Source organism: Mchenga conophoros, linkage group LG13 (assembly GCF_057382185.1).
Source record: "Mchenga conophoros isolate Kocher_MC1m ecotype Shallow Benthic linkage group LG13, M_conophoros_male_GT1.1, whole genome shotgun sequence".
In the NCBI taxonomy this organism is placed as follows: Eukaryota; Metazoa; Chordata; class Actinopteri; order Cichliformes; family Cichlidae; genus Mchenga; species Mchenga conophoros.
In genome coordinates, this window is record NC_140538.1 from 33,093,133 (window position 1) to 33,117,869 (window position 24,737).

Below are 24,737 nucleotides of genomic sequence, written 5' to 3' on the forward strand. Positions count from 1 at the left end.
CTAGTAAATAACAATTAGCTAATGCAGGGCTCTAGACTAACTTTTTGCCATGGGCGGACGGCACAAAAGTTAGGCGCACACAAATTTTCTAATAATTTATATAATATAATGTGTTTTTCTGGATACACTGTGCTTTTTCAGCATTCAAAGATTGATGACACCGTGTCAGAGCACTGGCTATTAATTTCAGAAGCATCAGGCCTTAACAGAAAAGTTAGCAATAGTTATTTTCCTATTACAGCTACATCCACTTCTGTCGTGCCTAGGCTGCTCATAGGGCTGGGTATCATCACTGATTTCTACAATCCATTCGATTCCGGTTTTCAAAGTCCCGATTCGATTCAACTTAGCCTCAGACAGTCAGAAATATTATAATTCTGATCATTTATCAGTACTGACTTCATCAGAATTGTGAACATCACAGCAGATGCCTTTGTGTGAAAGTAACTGAGAATAAAACACAGAAAAACATGAAGGAGATTTTCCTGGTCTGGCTTTTTATAGCAGATAACCTTAAAAATATTCTACAATGTTCTGCATATGAAGTTTAAATTTCTTCAGTATTGAACAACAGAAAAAAAAAGGCTTTCTTGTCCGAGGTCATTTAAGTGAAAAAAAGAAAAGAAAAAGACAGCAGCCACAGCGCTGTGAACAACAGTAGACTGGTGGGTAATAAGCGAATGAATAATACAGAAAACAGAGATTGGAGACGGGAAACTGTTCTTGAAGTGGGGGTGCAGGACCACCACCTGTCTTTTTTTGCTCTGCCCTTTTCCTGGGTGCTGTTATGAACAAACAAACAGATTATTTCAGGGTCTCTTTCCAAGAGACTAAAAGCAATATAAGTGATAAATATTACCATTCCGTAGAATATTCTTATATTTCACTTTTACTTGTTCCCATGTTCTAGTGGGTCCTGTTGTGGCTCTAATGTGAAAGAGGATATAATGTAATATAATATAATAGATTTACCCTACCGCCTACTGGTGTGGGCCAGAGGGGCCTGCGTCTGCCCTGGGGCTGTCAGTCTGCCCCAGGGCAGCTGTGGCTACAACTGTAGCTGCCTCCACCAGTGTGTGAATGTGGGAGTGAATGAATAGTGGCATTGTAAAGCGCTTTGGGTGCCTTGAAAAGCGCTATATAAATCCAATCCATTATTATTATTATTATTAATAAAGTACTTACGAGTTTAATTTGTCAGCAACTTTCTGCCAGCCCTCTCTCCTTGCTTTTGCAGCCTTTGCAGTGTTCCCTTGCGTTTTAATTAAACTCTGAAACTCCTGAAATCCCTCAATCAAGAGTTCTTGCTCTGCTGCCGAAAAATACTGAGCGCGCTCCTTTGACATTTTCGCCGACCAATCAAAGGGTTGCCGATCAATGTTTCTACTATCGATGCGTAGCCCCTGTTAAGCCACCCAGTGATCTCACATTACTTCATCCAGCTATACTAATCGTCAACAACAGGTGTGTTCGGAGAACCGGAATAGCGAGCTCAAAGTTGGTGCGATGATTTGATCTTGGATGTAGTAAGCGAGGTACGAAGAACGGACCCCTGCTCTCATTTGCTGTTTGGTTGTTGTTGAAATGGTCTTGTGAGCTTTAAAACACTTAGAGTCCCAGAGAGCAGCCATTCGGCTTTTCTACCTTTAAAACCCGCCTTCCAACCAAATGGCTGGTAGGTGTTTAGCTAGGCTTTAGCTTCAGCCAAGTGGAAGCTAAATTGTCTAGTCATTCATATGTAAATTAGGTTGTTATCTGGGAATTCTGGAGGGGAGTGGGGGTGTGTGAATGAGGGGGGGGGGGGGGAGGGGGGCTGCTAAAAGCTGTGAACTTCCTTTTGTGTTCGTCTTGATGCATTCTCAATCATCCAGGAAAATAAATCTCCAAAAGTCACCAACTTGGAGTGGTTAGTTTCCTGAGCCACAAGGAAACTTGTGTTTCAGTTTGCCATCTTAGGGAGAAATCAACACACATGGGTGTATGTCCTTTGTTGCTGAGATTTATTGATAAAAACAGTACAAAAAACCAACCATTTGTACACATATTTACAAATAATAATAAAAAGTGAGTGAGTACATTTCAACATTTTCAGCAATCACTCACAATCCTGGCACTGCCATGGTATCTGTAGTCTGCATTTACCACATGTGTATCTGTTGCAGTGAACACATCGCACAGTGGCATGATTGTTCTTGCATTTGTGTTTGACCTGACACATGGCTCTTTTTCCAGGGCTATGTGTGGAGGGTTGTGTCCAAAACAACTGTTCTTTTCTTGCCTTCTTCGCAGCTACATGAGAGTGAGCCAACTCTCTTGCAAGCTCCACCAGGAAGTCCACCCGTCTTTCCTTCGTCCCGGTGCATACTTGATACAGCACATGTGCATTCAGTGCTGCCATGTCAATCATGTTATAAAACACGGCAACTGGCCAGCACCGTGTTCCTCTGCGGACAGTGTACTCCCGAACCATCTGGTCCATCACATCCACGCCACACTTTGTTTTGTTGTAAAGGGTGACAGAAAATGTTGAAATGTACTCACTTTTTATTATTATTTGTAAATATGTGTACAAATGGTTGATTTTTTGTACTGTTTTTATCAATAAATCTCAGCAACAAAGGACATACACCCATGTGTGTTGATTTCTCCCTAAGATGGCAAACTGAAACACAAGTTTCCTTGTGGCTCAGGAAACTAACCACTCCAAGTTGGTGACTTTTGGAGATTTATTTCCCTGGATGATTGAGAATGCATCAAGACGAACACAAAAGGAAGTTCACAGCTTTTAGCAACTCCCCCACCCCCTCATTCACACACCCCCACTCCCCTCCAGAATTCCCAGATAACAACCTAATTTACATATGAATGACTAGACAATTTAGCTTCCACTTGGCTGAAGCTAAAGCCTAGCTAAAAGCCTACCAGCCATTTGGCTGGAAGGTGGGTTTTAAAGGTAGAAAGGTAGAAGGCTGGGCAGTGCTGGTGTTAATCTGAGAATCTGGCGTTTCTGGCAAAACACAGTTATATTTAAAAGTCGATTCAGGATTTAATGAATTGATATCGCTTTATTCAAGCTACTCACCTCCCACTTCCACCTGCACTTTCAACTGGACCACGGCCAATCAGAGAGGTCCCGCCCCTTACTATCTCTGATTGGTTTAGTCCACGATAGGGGCATAATGTGTGTCTGTTGTTGACCACAGGGAAGGTTGCAGATTTTTTGTTTTTTTGCTACCCGAACATTTGGTCGCAAAGGTGCAACCAAATTTTTCTTTTTAGTCGCACCACTGAAAAATTTGGTCACATTTGCGACCAAATTGGTCGCACTCTAGAGCCCTGTAATGTTGTTCGTGAGACTAAAGTCATATCACTTTGGTAATGTAAATATAATATGGCCAATATTATAGTTATTATATTAATCATTATTAGTTATTACAGAAGTGAACATGAACTCTGTGTCAAATACTGAGCTTCAGTAAAGATTCAAGTTGCAGTTATTTATATTTCTTATCACCTTAAATCTTCACTCAAAGACGAGTATCTGTGACAGTGTATATATAGATGTATTATATATAAGAGACAAATGTTGTTCTTTTAATATGTTGGCATTACTAAATTTGGCTCAATGCTTACATACATGTGTAAAAAGAAAATGTACAAGCTGTGATAACTGTTTCTGATAGAATGAAGAGTAGACTGATATATGAAATATTCCTTAATTTGGTGAGAAAATCAGACCATGTCATAACTGCTTTAAGTCATACAGAATAGATATCAGAGCCTTAAACAGGCTGACTTCTGCTAAATGGGTCAAACTGGGCAGAAAGTCTACAAACACATAACATCCTTATACACAGCAAAATCTCCAGTGTTAAATTAACACTAGAGAGTGTCTATATGGGTCCACTCCTCTGAGTGTTAAATACAACACTGTTGAGTGTTAAATTAACACTTTTGACAGTGTTTAAATGTTTAAAAGTAAGCTAGTCAGTTTTGAAGATTAACAAAGACTAACACTGAGCAGTGCTGATTTTCTAACACTGGAATATTTCTAACATTTTGAGTTATTTTCCAGTGTTAGAAAATCAGCACTGCTCAGTGTTAGTCTTTGTTAATCTTCAAAACTGACTAGCTTACTTTTAAACATATACAGTGGACACATGTTTGACTCCTGTGATTAAAGCATCTTTCTTTCAGCTTAACGAGTGAACCGTCAGCTCGTTCAAACACACGTTAAAGTCCGTTTGGCTCGACACCACCGAACAGAGGCAGCAATATAACATAGCTAACATTAACAGTGCAGTGAATCCTGCTTGTGCCGTGATATTCAGGACTGCAAACCGAGCAGCATCACTGACTTTCAGCTTGTTGTGTTTGTGGATATATGACTGACTTTAATTATCCATAAAATCATCAGATTCTCTGTAAGATTAAGGTCGACTATTGAACGGCGCATATTTTAAAGTAAAGGCTTTAAAACCAAGTTAGTACAAACATCGCTAATGTCACATAACTTTGCCAACATGTGGCCAACAGTATGTTTTAATGTTCTTCATTATTAAACATTTGCGCATAAATAAGTGACATAATATTCAGTACTTACTTTTGAAATTTTACTCTTCGGCCACCCCGCTTCAACTGTTTTCTTTGGCAAAATTATCCACACCCACCACCGCACTATGAAGTCTGGGATATGTTGGGCCATGAAGGCTACACCGACCCATCCTTAGAATTCAGGGAAATAAAGGATGCGTTTGAGGGCCGCATTTCAAGCAGCCTTTGGTACCTAGTAACTACACAAGCCAGGAAGTACCTGGCTTGTGTAGTTACGTCCTGGAGCACTTCCGTTGTGTTTTGGAGTTTGTACGTGCTTTGTCTCTAGGGGCCACCGTAGCACCTGATGATGAAACGTTTCTCATCTGAAAACGTCCAGATGAACAGAATCAACTTTCTTTACCTGGACGATTCAGCATACACGTGAAGATATTTTAACTCAGAAATGTTTACTCAAATTAACAAAGGAGACAGTAAAACCTGAAAGTCCAAGGGTGAAAATAAACATTTTTCCCACTGTTGGATCCACATGTTTATTCAAACAGTCAGTCAGTCAGACTAAAAACTTCATTTGACTTTTATTGTGAAAGGGCTTCAACAAAAAGGAAGAACATGTTAAAGCCATCAGTCTTTTCTGTGACCGCAAGCAGTGATGTGACCCGTTTAACTGAACCAGTGGTTTCCCATACACTCTCTGTTCCAGGGGACTCCACAGAGCCAGCACCACTCGGCCTTGCACAGCGGGCAGTGCATGTGCATGCAGCCGCCTGCAGGGGGAGACAGCGTGTCAGCCATTGTCACACGATCCTCGACATGTATGACACCACAGCCGTCCCTTACCATTTCTCTCCACGGGAACCGAACACGTTGGGCAGGGCCGGGTCGACTCGGCGATGACGAGCAGAGACGCTGACTCCCATCTCCCCATGAGCGACGCCTCCTCCCCGACCACGAAGCCCTGAGGAAGAAGAGGAGTCAGCTGATTGTTTTATTTTCATCATCGTCCTACAACCTCTGTAACTGGCCAGCTCACCTGTGCTGCTTCCCCTGTGGGCGGGGCTGTCACTGCCTGACACGCCCCCTCATGGTACTCCCCCCTGCAGAGTCTGCAGAAGACAAAGCCGCAGCCAAGCCGGCGGTCACACTCCAACTTCCTTCTGCCATCAGGTGGGAGAAGCCCCGCCCCACAGCCAGGTGATGGACACATCATTCCTCCAGTGGTGAGCAGACACTCCTCAGCGCCATACTGCAGGTAGCGCCCATACTGAGAGGACACAGCAAAGGTGACTGAGGGTGCAGGTGGTTCAGCTGACTCACCTGGAGCATGCTCACTGGATGAATTTTGGTTTTCTTGCGTTATCGTTGCCATGGTAACCCCTTTCTGCTCACAGTAATTGGCTAGGATTGAGGCAGAGGCCTCTCATTGGCTCTTACTGGTTCCCATTTGCTTACAAAAATCTTCTTCAGGGATTTCATATTTGAGAGTCTGTCTGACATCTGTCTGCCACGTTCACTCTTTTATTTATTTATTTGTTTTTATTTTTTGATCATTTTTTGTTGGCCGAGTGTTGACAGACTTCACAATGTTTCACTCACAGTAAGTGTGAGAGTATTTGTATAATTATCTTTGTGATGCAGTACTGCGTGTACCTGCTCATCTCCCAGGATCCTGAAATGATGAACTTCTTTAATCAGAGAGTCGTCGCAGCCGACTGAAACATTAACACATGAAACATGTTTACACGCGTGTGCACACTCACACATGTCTGATAATGTCGCATGCTCCTGTCTGCAGTTAATGAACAATGATCATTGAAAATGAATTCAGATTCTTGGGCAGTCTTGTTCTGACATATTTCTACAGAGAGTGAAGGTTGCATTGACCACACCCCTTGTCCCCACCTGCACACGGCAGCGAGTAGCCAATCACAGGATGGTACACAAACTGCCGGTCATTCAGGCGCGTCTGGCAATAACGCTGGAAACAGTCGAGACAGATCACATGACGCTCCGAGCACTGGAAGACCAGGACCACGCCCCTGAGAGGCAGAAGGGGTGGGATTACACCTGGCTGATGGGTGATGGGTGGTGTGTGTGTGTGTGTGTGTCCGTGTGTGTGTGTGTGCGCTGTACATGACATCGGTGCAGGCGATACAGGGCACGCCTCTGGTGTTGGTCATGATGAGGTCGAGGGCCACGGAAAGGTCATCATCTGACGTCGGGTGAGACGCACACTTCATGTAAAACTCCTGAAGACAGACACACACACTCCACCTGGCTTAATCAATGACATTATCTGTGATGGCTCATGTGACAATCAAAAGTTCCCGGAAAAACTGAAGTGAGGCGGGGCGCTGTTAGACACCATGGTGTGAAGCAGATGGCCCCGCCCCTCCTTGAGCCTGGTTCTGCCGGAGGTTTCCTCCTGTTAAAAAGGAGTTTGTCCTTCCCACTGTCGTCAAAGTGCTTGCTCATAGGGGGTCATATGATTGTTGGGTTTTTCTCTGTATCTATGAAGCGCCTTGAGGCGACTTTTGTTGTGATTTGGCGCTATATAAATAAATTGAATTGAATTTAATTGAATCTAACCCTAGTGAGTTTATTTCCCATCTCCTGCAAGATCTTCTGAAACGGAATGAAGCACCTCTGTTGGATCGGGTTCACAGATCCCTTGGACCAAAGCCCAGAGATGGAGCACCTCCTTGCCCACTGCTCATTAGAGTCCACTACTTCCATGTCAAGGAACAGCTGCTACGTCTTGCAGGAGCAAACTCTCCTCTACTTTACCAGGGCAGAAGGATCTCCATTTTTCCAGACTTCACACCTGCAGTGGCTAAAAAACGTTCGCAGTTTACTAGTTTGAAGCACCTTCTGCACTCTAGTCCTGGGATCAAGTTCGGCCTGTTCTATTCAGCGGAACTGAGGATATCACTTCCAGATGGAGTTGTACGTAAGTTTACTGATCCTTCGTCTGCCACGGACTTTGCCAATAAGATCCTGGGGGGCCCTGCCTCTCAGGACACATAAGTGTCTTAGCCCGTTAGGCTGATATGTTCATCTTGGTTAACTTCTGTGAAATTTTTTATTTTTTTTATTTTTTTAGTAACATTTATTTGAGGTGAACTTGATTTATAGGATGTGTCTTGTTCTAATATATTTTTATACAATCCTTGATTTGTCTCTGCCTTGTATTGTAAGGAGCTTGAACTCAACTGAGACTTTGGATGGTTGGGAAGAAGTGCTCAGGGGTGTATTTGGTGGGGGGTGCGCGCATCTTGTTTGGGAAGATGCTTCAGCATTTAGGGGGAAGTTTGGGCGTTCTCTTTGTTTTTATGTTGTACTGTTCTGTACACTGACTTTGTTCTTTCTGTGCTTCTCACCGGTCAGCTTTTGTTTTTTTGTCTTTGTTCTAACATGGTATCGCAACTAAATATTAATAACCAACAAGCAGGTCACTCGTTTACGTTCTGTAGCTGGAATTGTAAAGGTCTGAATCAGCCTATTAAAAGGAGCAAGGTCCTCCATCATTTGCAATTTTTGGTGCCCAGATTGTGTTTTTACAAGAAACACACCTAAAAATTTCAGATCATTTTAGACTTCGTAAGTGCTCCAAAAACGTTAGAGCACTTGTGCAAATATGTGATGTCTTGATGAATCGAGCAGATATTAGAAGTTTACACAGCACCATTCTGGCATGAAAATATCTTTAAAGTTTATTTTGTGACCCAGAAACAGTAATATTTCAAACTCTGCCACTCTGTGTTCCTCTGCCACTGCCTCGTTTGAGGCAAAATAAATTTCTAGCAAACACCGTCGTAGTTACATGCGGCTGTCTTCTTGTTTGATAGCAGATGCTCCCTTCACCCTGGCCAAAAAGGCTAAAATGACCAAACAAAAAGTGGAAAACAGCTGAACATGAGAGGTTTTTGGACAAAGTTTGTTTTTTCCATTGTTTAAGCACTGCTTCCAGCCAAGAGTGATACCATATATGCCCCATAGATGCAGAAAAGGCTAACATTGTTATCTTTTTACAAAAAAACAGCTGAACATGAGAGGTTTTTGGACAAAGTTTGTGTTCTCCATTCTTTAAGCACCGGTTCGAGCACCGTTTAAGCACCGGCACCGTTTCAAAAGTACCGGTTTGGTACTGGTATTGGATAAAACCTAAACGATACCCATTCCTATAACGACAGGCTGTCCTTGCAGACTGAGTTTAATCACCTGTCCTCTGCTCGGGCTGAAGAGATGCTGTTGAAGTGTCAGCACTCCCAGTATGAGTATGGGGATACGGTCAGTAAACTGCTTTCCCATCAGCTTCGTAGTGCAGCAGCTGCACATTCCATTCCTCGGATTCAGACATCAAGCAGTGTTTCTATGGATCCTAAAATAATTAATAACCAATTTCGAGACTTTTATTCTCTTTATGCGTCTGAATCTGTATTTAGCACTGAATCTTTGGACTCCTTTTTCAATCATCTTAAACTCCCATCAATTGATCAAACACACAGTCTTCGGCTGGAGGGACCAATAACTGTAGAAGAGATCCTGAAAGCTATCAGCAAATTGCAGTGTTCTAAGTGTCCTGGACAGGACGGGTCTCCCGTTGAGTTCTATCGTAAATTTATGCCTAGACTGGCCCCACTCATGGTAAATATGTATAAGCATTCACTTGAAGTTGGATCCCTCCCACCTTCTCTACTACAGGCATCTATACCCTTGATCTTAAAAAAGGATAATGATCCATTACAATGTGGCTCATACCGTCCCATTTCTTTGTTAAATGTGGACTATAAAATCCTTGCTAAACTTTTAGCGATGCGTGTGGATAATCATCTCCTGGTTGGAACTTCTTTATACTTCCCTGTTTGCCGCTGTCAAAACAAATGGCACATATTCTGACTTTTTTCCTCTGTTCAGAGGGACTAGGCAGGGCTGTCCCATGTCGCCATTGCTCTTTGCAATTGCAATGGAGCCCTTGGCCATATCGCTGAGATCTAACCCAGGTATCACCGGGGTTACTAGAAATGGTATGGAACAAAAGGTCTCCTTATATACAAATGATTTGCTTCTTTATGTCTCAAAACCAGCATCCTCATTTCCTTTGGTGCTCTCAATACTTGAACAGTTTAGCCTTATTTCTGGCTATAAGCTGAATCTCGGCAAGAGTGAACTGTTCCCTCTGAATGCTGCTGCACAGAAATATCAGTGTACAGCACTGCCTTTTCGACTTGTATTGGACAACTGTACATATTTAGGGGTTAAAATTACAAGTCAATTTCATAATCTTTTCAAGCTTAATTTCAACCCACTTGTGGAGAAAGTTAGGCAGGATTTGGACAGATGGTCTCTTCTCCATCTGTCTGTGGCAGGGCGTATAAATGCGATTAAAATGAACATCCTTCCAAAATGTTCTTTTCTTTTTCAGTGTGTCCCTGTATTTATCCCAATTTCTTTTTTTGTTAAATTAGACAAGATTCTCTCGGTTCATTTGGAACAAAAACAAAACAAAACCCTAGAATACGCAAGACATATCTTCAAAGACCGAAAAAGATGGGGGGGTTGGCTTTACCAAACTTTATGTTCTATTATTGGGCATGTAATATTCGTATTCTCAGGTACTGGCTACAGGGGGAAGGTATGAATAATGCCCCGGCGTGGCTGAGCTTGGAGATTTCTTCCTGTGCCTCATCCTCTTTACCAGCCCTGATTTATGCCCAAAAGCAGCCTCCGAGTACAGGTTTTTATAATAACACTATTGTCAAAGTTACCTTGAAAATATGGCATCAATTTCGTCGTTATTTTAAGCTGAACTTTTTTCCCTTCAGTCACCCATTTTGAAAAATCCCTCTTTTCAGCCTTCGTTAGTTGATGGTGCTTTTTGTTTGTGGGCCTCCTTGGTTATCAGGTCTTTTTCTGATCTGTATATTCAGAATACATTTGCCTCTTTTAAACAGCTCTCATTTAAATTTGGCCTTCCAAAAAGTCACTTTTTTCGCTACTTACAAATCCGGAGTTTTGTTAAGGAGAAATCCTCTCAGTTCCCATCTAGACCTCCTTGTCATGACTTTGATAACCTTCTATTGCCTCCCCCTTCATCACAGGGCCTGATCTCTTGTCTGTATGGGAGAATATGTTCATTTGGCAACTCCTCAACCTCGGCTATTAAAATGGCATGGGAGCAGGATTTGGGATGTGTGATTCAGGATGTCTTTTGAGATAAAATTCTTTACCGGGTCCATGGCTCCTCATTATGTGCCAAACACAGGTTAATTCAATGTAAGATTTTACACCGCGTACACTGGACTAAAGCCAGACTAGCTCCAATATACCCCAACCTTAGCCCTGATTGCGACTGCTGTCATCAAACACCTGCCTCTTTAATGCATATGTTTTGGTCATGTCCATCCATCAAACAATACTGGATTAATATTTTTCTGACTCTATCAAAGATCATCCAGCTAACCCTCCAACCTGTGCCCTCAACCCCTTTGTTTGGGGTTCTTCCTGATACAGTTGTCTTGCCGACGCCCCAGGCGGATTTGGTAGCATTTCTCACCTTATTGGCAAGACGCAGAATATTGTTATGTTGGAAGTCCCCTTCTCCCCCATCCTGGGAAATCTGGATCAGAGATGCTTTGCATTTTAGCAAACTCGAAAAGATTAAATTCACCCTGCGTGGGTCTATGGTCAAATTTTTTAAGATCTGGCAACCCTTTTTTGATCATGTGCAGACTTTCCAGTCCCGTAACACTCCCAGTTAGCCAGCTCAGACTTTATTCTATTTTATCTAATGCTTAACTATACAGACTCTATTGTGCCTGCACTTTATGATGGCATTTATTTATCTACTTTATACATATTTCTTTTTTCTTACGGATTTGACTTATTTCGACGACTAAGCTGACCACTCATTTTGTTTGTTCCGTTTTGTTTTTTGTTTGTGTAGGGGTGTGGGTTCTGAAACTCTGCATATCTCTCTTGTCCACTCAGGAACTGCTATCTTGTACTCCAGGGTTTACTATTTGTATTATTAGCTTGGATCCTTTTTTTTTTCCTTTTTGTACACCTACTGGTACTCTTGTAATTATGAGGTGGAATGTATGTTTCATATTGTTTTACGTTCTTCAAAAAGAAAACGGCATATTGTTCAAGTTGTCTTTTGTAAAATGGATGCAGAAAATTCAATAAAAATATCTGGGGAAAAAAACTGAAGTCATGCTCCACCCCTCTGACAGCTGATCAATAGTTTGCAGATAAGTCTCTGAGCCGCTGCTTATTTTCTGATTCATCACTGATTCAGCTTTTTGGTGAAGCCTCGCCCCTTACCGCTTCGTTGCCTTGACAACCCTCTGACTGACAGATGCCATGGATGCGACCGGAAAGGAGCACGTCGTCCCAGCAGGACGGACCCTGCAACACACACAGTCAGTGCAGTACTGCAGTATAAGTACTGTAATACAAGTACTGTAGTACAAGCACTGCAGTATAAGTACTGTAATACAAGTACTGTAGTACAAGCACTGCAGTATAAGCACTGTAATACAAGTACTGCAGTATAAGTACTGTAGTACAAGCACTGCAGTATAACTACTGTAATACAAGTACTGTAGTACAAACACTGTACAGGGTGGTCCATTTATATGGATACACCGTAATAAAATGGGAATGGTTGGTGATATTAAAGTCCTGTTTGTGGCACATTAGTATATGTGAGGGGGCAAACTCCTCAAGATGGGTGGTGACCATGGTGGCCATTTAGAAGTCGGCCATCTTGGATACAACTTTTGTTTTTTCAATAGGAAGAGGACCATGTGACACATCAAACTTATTGGTAATGTCACAAGAAAAACAACGGTGTGCTTGGTTTCAACGTAACTTTATTCTTTCATGAGTTATTTACAAGTTTCTCTTTGTTCACAGCCATTGACATGTCGAAGAGGTTAACACGTGAAGAGCGAAATCATGTTGATATCTGGTGAACGCAGTAACCGGGTCATTGCAGCAGATTTCAATGCAAGACACCCTACGAGACCACCCATCTCCCATGCTACAGTTAGCAAACTGCTTGCTAAGTTTCGTGAAACTGGTTCAGTGTTGGATTTGCCAAAATGTGGACGTAAGAAAACCGTCACTAATGAAGAAACATCAGTGGCTGTCCTAGCTTCATTCAGCAAGAGCCCACAGTGTAGCACTCGCCGCATGTCACTGGAGAGCGGCATTAGTCGAACATCCCTTTGGCGGATATTAGCTACTCACAAATGGCACCCTTACAAACTCCAGCTACTGCAGCATCTCAGCGAGGATGACCCAGATCGGCGCACAGAATTTGCAGAATGGGCAAAACAAAAACTGGAACAGGACCCTCAGTTCACGCAGAAGATTTTGTTCAGTGATGAGGCAAACTTTTATGTGAATGGTGAAGTAAACAAACAAAACCACCGCTATTGGTCTGACACTGACCCACATTGGATGGATCCCTCCAAGACTGTTGGAACAACAAAAGTGATGGTTTGGTGTGGTATATGGGGTACAACAACAGTGGGTCAATTCTTCATCAATGGAAACCCTCAAGGCCACTGGATGTTTGAAATTGCTACATGATGATGTGTTTCCCTCTTTATGCACTGAAGCTGGCATGTTCCCTGAGTTTTTCCAGCAAGATGGTGCACCACCACATTATGGGTGCCAGGTCCAAGCATTCCTAGATGAACAGTTTCCTGGAAAGTGGATTGGTCGTCATGGGCCAGTTGAATGGCCCCCAAGGTCTCCCGATCTGACCCCCTTAGACTTTTATCTTTGGGGTCATCTGAAGGCAATTGTCTATGGTGTGAAGATACGAGATGTGCAGCACCTGAAACTACAGATACTGGATGCCTGTGCTGGCATTTCTCCTGCGGTGTTGCTATCAGTGTGTAAAGAGTGGGAGAAGAGGGTTGCATTGACAATCCAACACAATGGGCAGCACATTGAACACATTTTATAAGTGGTCAGAAACTTGTAAATAACTCATGAAAGAATAAAGTTACGTTGAAACCAAGCACACCATTGTTTTTCTTGTGACATTACCAATAAGTTTGATATGTCACATGGCCCTCTTCCTATTGAAAAAACAAAAGTTGTATCCAAGATGGCCGACTTCTAAATGGCCACCATGGTCACCACCCATCTTGAGGAGTTTGCCCCCTCACATATACTAATGTGCCACAAACAGGACTTTAGTATCACCAACCATTCCCATTTTATTACGATGTATCCATATAAATGGACCACCCTGTAGTACAAGCACTGTAGTACAAGTACTGCAGTATAAGCACTGTAGTACAAGCACTGCAGTACAAGTACTGCAGTATAAGCACTGTAGTACAAGTACTGCAGTATAAGCACTGTAATAAAAGTACTGTACACAGCAAAATCTCCAGTGTTAAATTAACACTAGAGAGTGTCTATATGGGTCCACACCTCTGAGTGTTAAATACAACACTGTTGAGTGTTAAATTAACACTTTTGACAGTGTTTAAATGTTTAAAAGTAACCTAGTCAGTTTTGAAGATTAACAAAGACTAACACTGAGCTGTGCTGATTTTCTAACACTGGAATATTTCTAATATTTTGAGTTATTTTCCAGTGTTAGAAAATCAGCACTGCTCAGTGTTAGCCATTGTTAATCTTCAAAACTGACTAGCTTACTTTTAAACATATAACACTGTCAAAAGTGTTAATTTAACACTCAACAGTGTTGTATTTAACACTCAGAGGTGTGGACCCATATAGACACTCTCTAGTGTTAATTTAACACTGGAGATTTTGCTGTGTAGTTTAAGCAGAAACGTCTCTCACCCTGCTGAGCGTCAGCGCCGTCTGTTTGCAGCGTCGGCAGCGCGCTCGCAGTTTTCCTGGCTCGATGGAGCGGCAGCTCTTACAGAACACGAAGAAGGTACTGCAGGTACGCACACCTTTACACACAGTACACAGTCAGAGTAGTAAGGTGCTGCCAAGCATGATTAGGGTTATAAATACAATTTCAGGGTATTTGGTGGTACTCGTCTTTTCCAGGCAGCAGAAAGAATGTAATGTGCTACTGCAACCAGAAGGTGGCGCTCAAGTGCTCAGGGACATTTCTATACAAACGTTTTACTTTATCATCGTACATAAGAAACAAGAAGCACTGGAACTCACAGCTCCAGCGAGGTACTGAGTAATACTACTCTGAAGGGAGTATTACAGCACTTCATGTGTTTCATGTATAAAAACGTGTTTCAGCTCATTTTTAATTCTTTCATCAGAAATATATCAGACTCCTCCCTCACACCTCCATCTCAGGTGTGTGATGGATCACTGATCAGAGACAGGTGATGCATTCAGGTGCCCTCGTAAACTCGGGACTCAAACAGGATGTACTGTCAGCTGAGGCAACAGTTAAAATAAAATTTAAATTGAATAAAAATCGGTTATAAAATAAATAAATAAGTCTTTCTGAGAGTCCAGTGTGCTATTTGTTTCATTAGAAAAAACATTACATTTCAGGAATTTCAGCAGCAGCAAGGGACGGGGCATCGAGGCACCTGTAACCATGACATACTCACTGCTGTGAGCTCCAGCCTGCACCTCCTTCAGACTCTCCCCCTCTGCTCTGCCCTCTCCTCCCTCACTGTTGGCAGGGAGTCGAGAAGAGCTGAGGTCCAGCCTGGTCAAAGAGCCCTGCTCCTGCTCCTCCTCTCCGTCCTCAGCTCGGTGCTCCTGCATGAGCCGCTGAAAGGAGGCGCCTGAAGGAGGGAGGACGACGTGGACGGTGCTCTGCTCTGGGAGGTCGCAGCCCTGAGTGACAGGAGGAGGAAGAGGAGGTTTTTTTTTTAAATTAATAATTAAAACAATGCAAATACAAACTGTCGTAGAGGATAAAACTGTAGAACAATATTCAAAGACAACAAAAACAACAAAAGACTGGAGGCAAAAATCAAAACAGTAACAGATGAGAAACGTCATCATAGATTTTAACAGATCTGCTGGATTTCAGTTTCTTCAGTTGTACGGAAGGCCCAACAGCGCCTCTACTACCTGAGGAGACTGCGGAGCGCACACATTCCCAGATCTCTGATGTTGAACTTCTACAACTGTGCCATCAGCAGCGTTCTGACGTATGGATTTCTAGTGTGGTTCCCCAGCTGCACCAAGGCCGATCAGCAAGCACTCCAGCGGGTGGTGAAAGAAGCTGGCAGAATTATTGGAACAAGTCTGCCAGAGATCAGTAATATCTTCCCCACTCGCTGTCTGAGGAGGGTGCACAGTATCCTGCGGGACCAACATCACCCTGCGCGCCACCTTTTCCATCTGCTGCCCTCAGGGAGAAGGTACAGGTCTATACAGGCCAGAACATCCAGACTGGCCAACAGCCTGTATCCACAGGCTGTGAGGCTCCTGAACTCTCTGCCCCCCTCTCACGGACAATAACCATATCCAACTTCTTAATAGCAATGAACTGGTCTGCATTGGTGCATCATATCTTTATTCTAATAATAATAATAATAATACATTTTATTTATAGGCGCCTTTCAGACGCTCAAGGTCACCTTACAAAAACACGTGAGCAATAGCAGCAAAAAATATATTAAACATGGTAAAATCTAATTTAGTCAGTCATTCAGTCATAAAAGTATAAAAGCAAATATAAAAACTGAGCAAGGTAAAAATGGACTAAGACAGATCAGCTGTATGCAATGCTGAATAGATGAGTTTTGAGACATGATTTAAAAGTGGTGAGAGCGTTTGGCTCATTAGTGACAGGCTCTGAGTCCAATGGTAGTCAGGCGAGCAGGTGGAACAGACAGAAGGGAAGAAGAGCGGAGTGTACGATGGAGTGAGTACGTATGAAGATCAGATAAATATGGAGGAGCGAGGTTATGAAGCGCTTTGAAAGTGAGAAGAAGGATCTTGAAATTGACATGGTGGTGAACTGGAAGCCAATGGAGCTGTTTAAGAACAGCTGTTATATGTTCAGTGGATCTAATTCTGGAAATAATACGAGCAGCTGTATTTTGAACTAACTGCAATTTATGGAGAGATTTATGAGGTAGACCACAAAGAAAGGGATTCACAGTAAGCTAAACGAGATGTGACAAGAGCATCGACAAGTATGGCGGTACTGTTTGAAGTGAGTGAAGGACGAAGGCGGTTAATATTACAGAGATGAAAATATAATTTATATGTGCTGCGAAGGACAGAGCGCTGTCGATGATGACACCAAGACTCTTAACCTGAGGGGAGGGTGTGACAACAGTCATCGATGGATAACGAAAGACTGGTTGGGACTTTGGTCAGTTTTGATTTGGTGCCTATTAAAATGAATTCTGTTTTATTAAATTTAAGAAAGTTGTGAGTAAACCAGACCTTGATTTCACTTAAACAGTCAGAAATGGATGTGGGTGGGAGAGTAGCTGTGGGTTTGGAGCTGGGTGTCATCTGCGCAGCAGTGAAACTGGAAGTTAGGCTTCCTGATAATATTACCTAGGGGTAGGAGATAGATGATAAAAAGTAAAGGACCCAGGACAGAGCCTTGGGGTACACCAGAATTAACTGGAGTAGATACTGATCTGTGAGAGAGTAATTGAACAAACTGTGAGCAGCCAGAGTAAACCAGGCGAGTGCTGTACCACTGATGCCAATAGATGCTAATCTGTGAAGAAGGATGTGGTGGGAGATTGTGGCAAAAGCTGCTGTAAGCTCAAGAAGAATGAGGATGGAGATGAGTCCAGAGTCAGCTGCAAGCAGAAGATCATTGGTGATTTTTACTAGACATGTTTCTGTACTGTGACATGAACGGAAGCCGGACTGAAACTGTTCGTACAGGTTATTTCCAGTGAGATGACGATGAACCTGTGCAGCCACTATCTTTTCCAGAACGTTGGCTAAGACAGGCAGATTTGAAATTGGCCTGAAATTATTTAGATTGGAGGGATCGTAACCATTCTTTTCAGTACTGGAGTTATTATTGCATAGAAGGTAATCTATATTCTGCTCTTGCTCTTGACGAAGGCGGTCGCACTTTTCTCCTCTCCTCCTCCTCTCCCTTAGCTTCCCTGCTTAGCCTCTTGTGTCCTTGTCTAGTCTCGTGTTTTTTGTATTACTTTCCCTGAAACATTCTCTCACAGTCTGTTCTCTAAAACCTAAAAGAGGAATAAAGGCCACCTGGGTTGGCAGGAAGACTGTTTACTTAGCCTGGCAGGGCGAAGGACACTGTCCCAGCTGAACTCTGGACACACACATACATATACACTGATATGCACACACTCATCTCCCTTCCCTTTCCAAACGCCTTCGACACTTATTCCCCCCCGTTGCTTGTCATGTGTTTCTTTGGTGTATTAAGTGTTTTTTCATGTGCAGAGGTGTTTTTTTCTGTTCTCAAACTGATCTCCCTGTTGGAGCTCAGTCTGGGAGGAGTTATTTTCACTGATTTGAGTGACAACCAGCTGATACAGGACATGAGAAAAACAGATGGTGTAATGTTTCACAGGCTGAATCACTAAAAGAACACGGGTCCAAATGTAAACCTCCTTTTTAGAAATTCAGATACGGGGTATTTATTATTAATGACCTTAAAATGGGTTTCTTTAACTTTTGGAGGAACAGGCTACACAGCAAATTCAAAAGTGTTAAATGTTTTGGTGTTAATAGTCTCCTTGCAAAAGTAGAGTTAATTTTACTCTAAGCAGAGTCACATTCTTTTAATGTAACTCTGAGGTGTAAAATGATAGTAGTTAAAATCGAGTGTTAAAAATGAGTGTTTCTCTGTCAAATCTGGAGGTGTTACAATGGAAACATTAACTCTTGACCTCTTAACTCTGAACTCCTACAGGGGCTATGACACCACTAGAGTAAATTCACAGACTCCGCCCCCAGCACGGCTCCAATCGAAGCTGAAGTGAAGCCGTTTCAGAACATTTTGCTCTACATATTTGAGTTGTTTGCCAGGCTTGGTAAGTCATTTTTTCAAAGATTGTTTCAATTATTATTCTGAGCTTTTACTTCTGTGGCTCTTTGGAGTTGAGACAAAGCTGTGTGAAAGGCATTATCCATGTTGCTCGCTGATAGCACAATATTCTGTTTTAGCTAGCTGAAAGGTATTGTTTGCGGGCAAATACCACAGCCTTGAAAAAAGCTTGCATGTGAATTTTCAGTCAAACTTTTGGTCAAATACACCTAAAACAATGTCTAGAATGTGAAATGTTGGTATAATGGTGCTGCTTGAAGCCTGAAAACGATCGCCCATAAAAAAAAAATAAAAAAACGAGCAAACAGCAGTAGCAGACGTCCTGACTGGATTCTACGGTAGCATTTAGATCCCTCCAGAGTTTTGTGCACACGGTTTAGGTAAAAATGAAAAAAGTTGAGGTTTTACATTTAGTTCAGTATTACCTGTTGCCTGTGTCTTTGTCTTTTGGGAAAATACTTTACACAAGTAATGGCTCAAAGAGGATTCCTTTTTTTTTTACTGTGCTGCAATTGTTTACTGGATTATTTGTGCCATTAATTAGTGTCAACTAATTTTTATTCAATCTCCACACAGGATATGCTTGTGAAGATGGAATATGGGGGAGAGCAGAAGTGCGTTGAAGTTCCACAAAGGGATGAATGAAGGACATGCATATTGTATTGAAGAAATAAGTGATGAGATGCTGTTATTTGCATTTACCATGTCAGACCTTTTGATAAACAAAATTCTAATGAAAGTGAGAACATGTACACTGTTACATCTTTCAGAAAATGTTTTGAAATTGTGGTGCACAGTTCAGAATAAATGTTTTTCAAAAACCATTGCATCTTTTTAGTAAATGTTTATTTCCAAAAGAAATTTCTAGAAGGTCAGAACAGTAAAATTCCCGCTTTTTAGAATGAATTAGAAGATAACTCTTACGTAGTTAAACTAAAATACTCTTTGAGAGTTAATATATAAACTCTTAACACCAAGTGTTAAATTATCAACTCCAGACAGATTTGGTGTTTAACACTAAATCAGAGTTAACGTACCAACTCTCCAAAAAGAGTTAAATTAACACTCTCTGGTGTGGACCCATATAGACACTTTAATAGTGTTGAAATCAAATCCGACAGTGTTAATTTGGACATGCTGGATTTGCTGTGTACTTAACAAATTCAGAAAACACCTTTTCCACTAGTGACTGATCCGCGTGAAAGGCCTGCACACGTCTACCCGAGTCAAACTCATGGAAAAGAATCGATTTGAAGTTCACTCTAATAAACTTATTGTACTATCATTTAAATTAAAGTTTCCAATTTTGAAGCTTGGCAGCGCTGGTTTGATGTTAGAATGTAACAATGTGTTGCATAATAGCTGAGCTAATGGGATAGCATGACAAACCTTTCTGGTATCTTTTAGTGGGCAGTCTAAATTGTGTCTCTTCAGAAAAGATACATAATCCAGTAAAGCACCATTAGAGTCTAACAAGTCAGTTACAAACAAGATGCCGCTCTCAAACCAGTTTCTGGTAAATAATGGCTTTCTAGCGGTTATCAGTCTATTGTTCCAAAGTGTCCACATGTGAGACGAGGAGAAGGAGAGGACCTGTTTGAGAAAACTAGATAGTTTAACCGGAATTTTACTGAAAGTCGAGGAAGAGGAGGAGATCACTGGCATGTAGACCCCTCTGAGTGATCACTTCCTCCTGCAGATGCCTCGACCCCGCAGTGACCCCTGACCTCTAGCGTACCTGCAGTGTGGCGGTGCTCTGCAGCTCCCGGCCTGCAAACAGCACCTTGAGGCGCTCCGGCCGCACCCCCTGCTGACTCCCCACCACCTCCTTCAGCTGAGCCACGCTCGCCTCCTCCTGCAACTCCACCGGGACGCCAGGGCCCAGGTTAAAGCGCACAAACACTGAGGACAGACACACACACACACACTTCAGCTTCACGTAGGTTATTTGCCACGTGTTCTTTTGAAAGTAAAATGACGTCACTGCGTGTAGCACCTGAACTCTAATCAGGTCATTGGCTGTGTCCCAATTCAGGGTCTGCACGCTTGAGGCACGCGCACTACACGCACTACGCGTACTACGTACGGTGCGTACTATAAGTACGAGAAGTGCGGAAGTGAGAGGCTTGTGAAATGGGACGGGACGGTCTAACCTGCGTCGCGCTGTTCAGGTTGCCTAGCAACCATGATACTAACCACGAGAAACGTTACATACAGCTTTGTTTGAAATTAATGAAGGAGAAAAAATGTTTTGTTGGTCATTCATTTTTGTCATGACATCACTTTGATTAGTTGAGTATCTGAGGCTGAGACCACGGGACTGTAAATATATGTGTGTGTGTGTGTGTGTGTGTGTGTGTGTGTGTGTGTGTGTGTGTGTGTGTGTGTGTGTGTGTTATAGCAGTGAGCTTGAACTCTGGGTCAAAGATTCAAGTTGCAGTTATTTATATTTCTTATCACCTTAAATCTTCACTCAAAGACGAGTATCTGTGACAGTGTATATATAGATGTATTATATATAAGAGACAAATATTGTTCTTTTAATATGTTGACATTACTAAATTTGGCTCAATGCTTACATACATGTGTAAAAAGGAAAATGTACGAGTTGTGATAACTGTGTCTGATAGAATGAAGAGTAGACTGATATATGAAATATTCCTTTATTGGGTGAGAAAATCAGACCATGTCATAACTGCTGTAAGTCACACAGAATAGATATCAGAGCCTTAACCCATTTTTTAACTAATGCTGTGTTCTGGTAATTTGACAGCATACATGCCACTGCAAACAGTTGGTTGATATTATAAACATGTGACATGGTAATGATGCTATCAAAAAGTTTGTTCTGTTTGATCCTCCTAATGACTCGCTCCACATGTACCCTGAGTCTGGCTATGGCCTGCGTCTCCTTAACCTGGTATGCTGGCATCTGCTTCTGCTTAGATAGAAAAGGTGGGCAGTACACTTTGCATTTACAACAATCAGTGATTAGGAAGCCCTTATCTACCATCACTGCCATGTCTTCAGTCAACTTCTCAGCAATGCCTGATTGTTTGAATAGTTCCTTGTCACTAACCGAACCAGCATACAGATTAGAGATGAATGTCACTGGACCATGTGGAGCTATGCCAACCAGGGCTTTCATCGTACAGTGGGATTTGTACGAAGAGTACATTTCACTTTGGAGAAGTGGTGAGGATGGTGTCTGACACCTCAGCTCTGTACAGTCAAGGATCATCTGGGTGTCTGAGAAATCTTTGAATTCCTCAGGGAGGTAAGCTTGCACTTCTTCACGTGTAAGCCAGATGCATTGAGACCCCAGTGCAGTGGCAAGAAAATTTGTCCATGTTGCAATAATGCGGCTCACTGTGGACTGGTGTATGTTAAATCGGTGTGCCAGGTCCCTCTCCTTCAAACCAACTGACAGGAAAACCAGGAAAAGAAAAAACTCGTCAATTGGCTGTAGCAGCTGCCTCTGGAAGGTGAAAACAAAAGGGAAAATGTTACTCCTTAAGCTATGAACTAGTAAAATTATGCTTTTCTTGGCTAAATGTTTTGTAATGGTTATGCATACCATACTGTACCATGGGGTAAACAATGAGGTGCTGTAGTGCACAGGTGTATGTATGTAAAGGATACTGAGTCTAGCATACATACACCTGTGTATGTATGCTACTGTACATAATGTAATGTTATTGTACATAAATACAATAACATTACACCTCTAGTTCTAACTACCAACAAACCCATAACCTACTGTTGATGTGCGTGCAGGTGTCAACACTTCTTCGTTCCGATTGGCAGCTGACTTGGCTCTTGAAACCCGGATCATTTTATAGATGCAAGGCTCAATCAAAACCCAGAATGCCATCAAATGATCATAGCTTGGAAATCTATTCACGAGAGAGCCATACATCGTGTCAATCATTAATTAACATTACACACTGACATAAAAATAATGTGAACTGTGACAAATATGCTAATGGAATGCTGTATAAAATAGTCTGATTAAGAGTATTTGGTGTTGTATTTTACCTGTAGCATTAGGATATCGTTTAAATACTAAAGCATCTACATAAAACATACAATCAGCAGAGAAAAAGTAAATTTCTATTTTGTTTTCATTAAGACTGGAAAAACTTTCTAAATTTAACTGATGGTGACCTTGGTATATTTTAAACAGTTAGCTTGAATAGAACTTAGATGTACCTGGTATAGAATCGGATGTCAGTGTCGGAGCCAGCAAAACGCTGTAACCCAAATTCTCGCTGGACACGTAACTCCTGTATTTCCTTCCTCAGAGTCTCCACGTCTTTGAACAGGTCTTCTGCAGCTGATGCAGATATGTCCAATGCAGACGGCTCGGGGACTGAGCAGTAGTCATGATCTCTTGTAAGACTTTGCTCTTCTTGATCGTCAGGAGGAACTAGTTCAAGGCGTCGCTCCGTTCTCTCCCAAACACTACGCCGCGGTGGTTCAACTTTATAGCCATTCTACTCAAAAAGTGTTGGTACAGCACCTTTAATAAGCCTCCTTCGACCATCGAGGGTTGTTGGCTCTATGAGTTGATCACTGGCAAAGTGTCTGCAGCAGACCCTGGTGTGAGAGGTAATCGTGAAATGATCCCGGCGTATGCTTACCAGCCATTGTCTTCTCAAGTCGGAATGGGTCGGAAAGGCATGAAAACTTAGTATGCCGTTAAATTTGGCTGAAGCTGAACAAAGTGGGACACAGCGATGCTCGGAGTATTTCTTCTCCTGCTGTTGAAAATGGTCTGTTTTAAACACTTTCCTTTTTATACTCATTCTGAAGCGACATTAGCATAGCTACCGATAGATAAGCAAACGTACCGGAAACGCACAAGCGGTACTATTTGGAAACGGAAATACGTCACATGCCCTAGTGCAAGTAGTCTATTCAGGGTCTGCAGCCTTAAAGTACGCATTTCAAGGCCGATTACGTCACAGCGGCGCGCCGAAGGCTGTCCCAATTCAAAGGCTGCTCAAAATGCGGCCCTCAAATGCGTCCTTCATTTCCCTGAATTTTAAGGATGTGGCGGTGTAGACTTCGTGGCCCAACATATCCCAGAATGCATAGCGCAGCAGTGGGTGTGGATAAATTTGCAGAAAAAAACGGCGGATGAGGGGCGCCCGAAGAGTACACTTTAAGTACTGAATATTATGTCACTTATTTATGTGCAAATGTTTAATAACGAAGACCATTAAACATTCCTGTTGGCCACATGTCGGCAAAGTCATGTGACATTAGTGACGTTTGTACTAACTTGGTTTTAAAGTCTTTACTTTAAAATATACGCCGTTCATTAGCTGAGCTTCATCTCACAGAGAATGATCAAAGCTCATGTAGAAACAAACAAATGAACAAAAGATTTTCTCCTTCATTTCTGTCAAACAAAGCTATGACACGTTTCCAGCTGTTATTATCATGGTTGCTAGGCAACCTGGGCAGCGCAACGGAGGCTTTTTTTTTTTTAACTTTATTGACAAACAACAGTATCAGCGCAACGGAGGCTAGACCGTCCCATTTCACAAGCCTCGCACTTCCGGCCTTAGCGGTCTTTGAGTACGCGGCCCTTGAGGATCGTTGAGGCTGCGTACTTTAAGGCTGCAGACCCTGAATTGGGAGACAGCCACTGTGTGATATATGGGACCACGAAGCGTGCACCGGACCACGCTTGATATTTGGGGAAATCGACGGCGCATTTGAAGTACACTTCGAATTGGGACAGCCGTCGTCGCGTGGCGGTGACGTAATCGCCCTTAAAATGCGTATTTCAAGCGTGCAGACCCTGAATTGGGACACAGCCACCGATCCGCACACAGGACAGCCCACACAGAACCCTCACTGACCCGCATCAACCAAAAAAAGCAGATCAGCTGACTGACCGGATCAATCAGCTGATCGGTCCGGTAGACTCACCGATCATGCTTCTCTCTGCTCTCTCCGTCCTTCATGTGTGTTTACAGTCTGCGGGCCGCAGTGCCCCCTGGGGGCTGTAGTTCTTTTTTCTTCGTCTTCAGTTGACTCCAACAATCAGGCGCATTACCCCCACCTACTGGTTGGAGGTGTAGCTTTAGGGCTGTGTGTCAGGTGTGTGTGTGTGTACCTGTGTATGGGTATTAATGTCTTCGTGGGGACCAAAATCCCGGTCCCCATTAGTTTGAAGACACTT

The 24,737-nt window shown here is 42.5% G+C and overlaps 2 protein-coding genes across 3 annotated transcripts; both read right to left on the reverse strand.

Moving 5' to 3' along the window:
• Window positions 1-5,073: 5,073 nt before the first annotated feature.
• prkn (parkin RBR E3 ubiquitin protein ligase) lies at window positions 5,074-24,596 on the reverse strand. The gene is made up of 11 exons (XM_085243058.1): window positions 24,485-24,596; window positions 20,280-20,443; window positions 15,138-15,369; window positions 14,392-14,507; window positions 11,881-11,964; window positions 6,688-6,803; window positions 6,457-6,593; window positions 6,205-6,266; window positions 5,588-5,818; window positions 5,395-5,512; window positions 5,074-5,321 (listed from the first exon to the last, which is right to left on the reverse strand). Exons 1-11 carry the CDS (start codon window positions 24,489-24,491, stop codon window positions 5,218-5,220), a joined length of 1,371 nt encoding a protein of 456 aa, XP_085099184.1. The 5' UTR covers window positions 24,492-24,596; the 3' UTR covers window positions 5,074-5,217.
• On the reverse strand, window positions 21,231-23,712 carry LOC146561767 (uncharacterized). 2 transcript variants are annotated; one of them, XM_085295859.1, is made up of 3 exons: window positions 22,754-23,712; window positions 22,302-22,437; window positions 21,231-22,019 (listed from the first exon to the last, which is right to left on the reverse strand). In XM_085295859.1, exons 2-3 carry the CDS (start codon window positions 22,413-22,415, stop codon window positions 21,231-21,233), a joined length of 903 nt encoding a protein of 300 aa, XP_085151985.1. In that variant the 5' UTR covers window positions 22,416-22,437; window positions 22,754-23,712. The 2 variants fall into 2 exon arrangements, with proteins under 2 accessions (XP_085151985.1, XP_085151984.1); XM_085295858.1 differs by having other exon boundaries at window positions 22,302-23,712.
• Window positions 24,597-24,737: the final 141 nt, after the last annotated feature.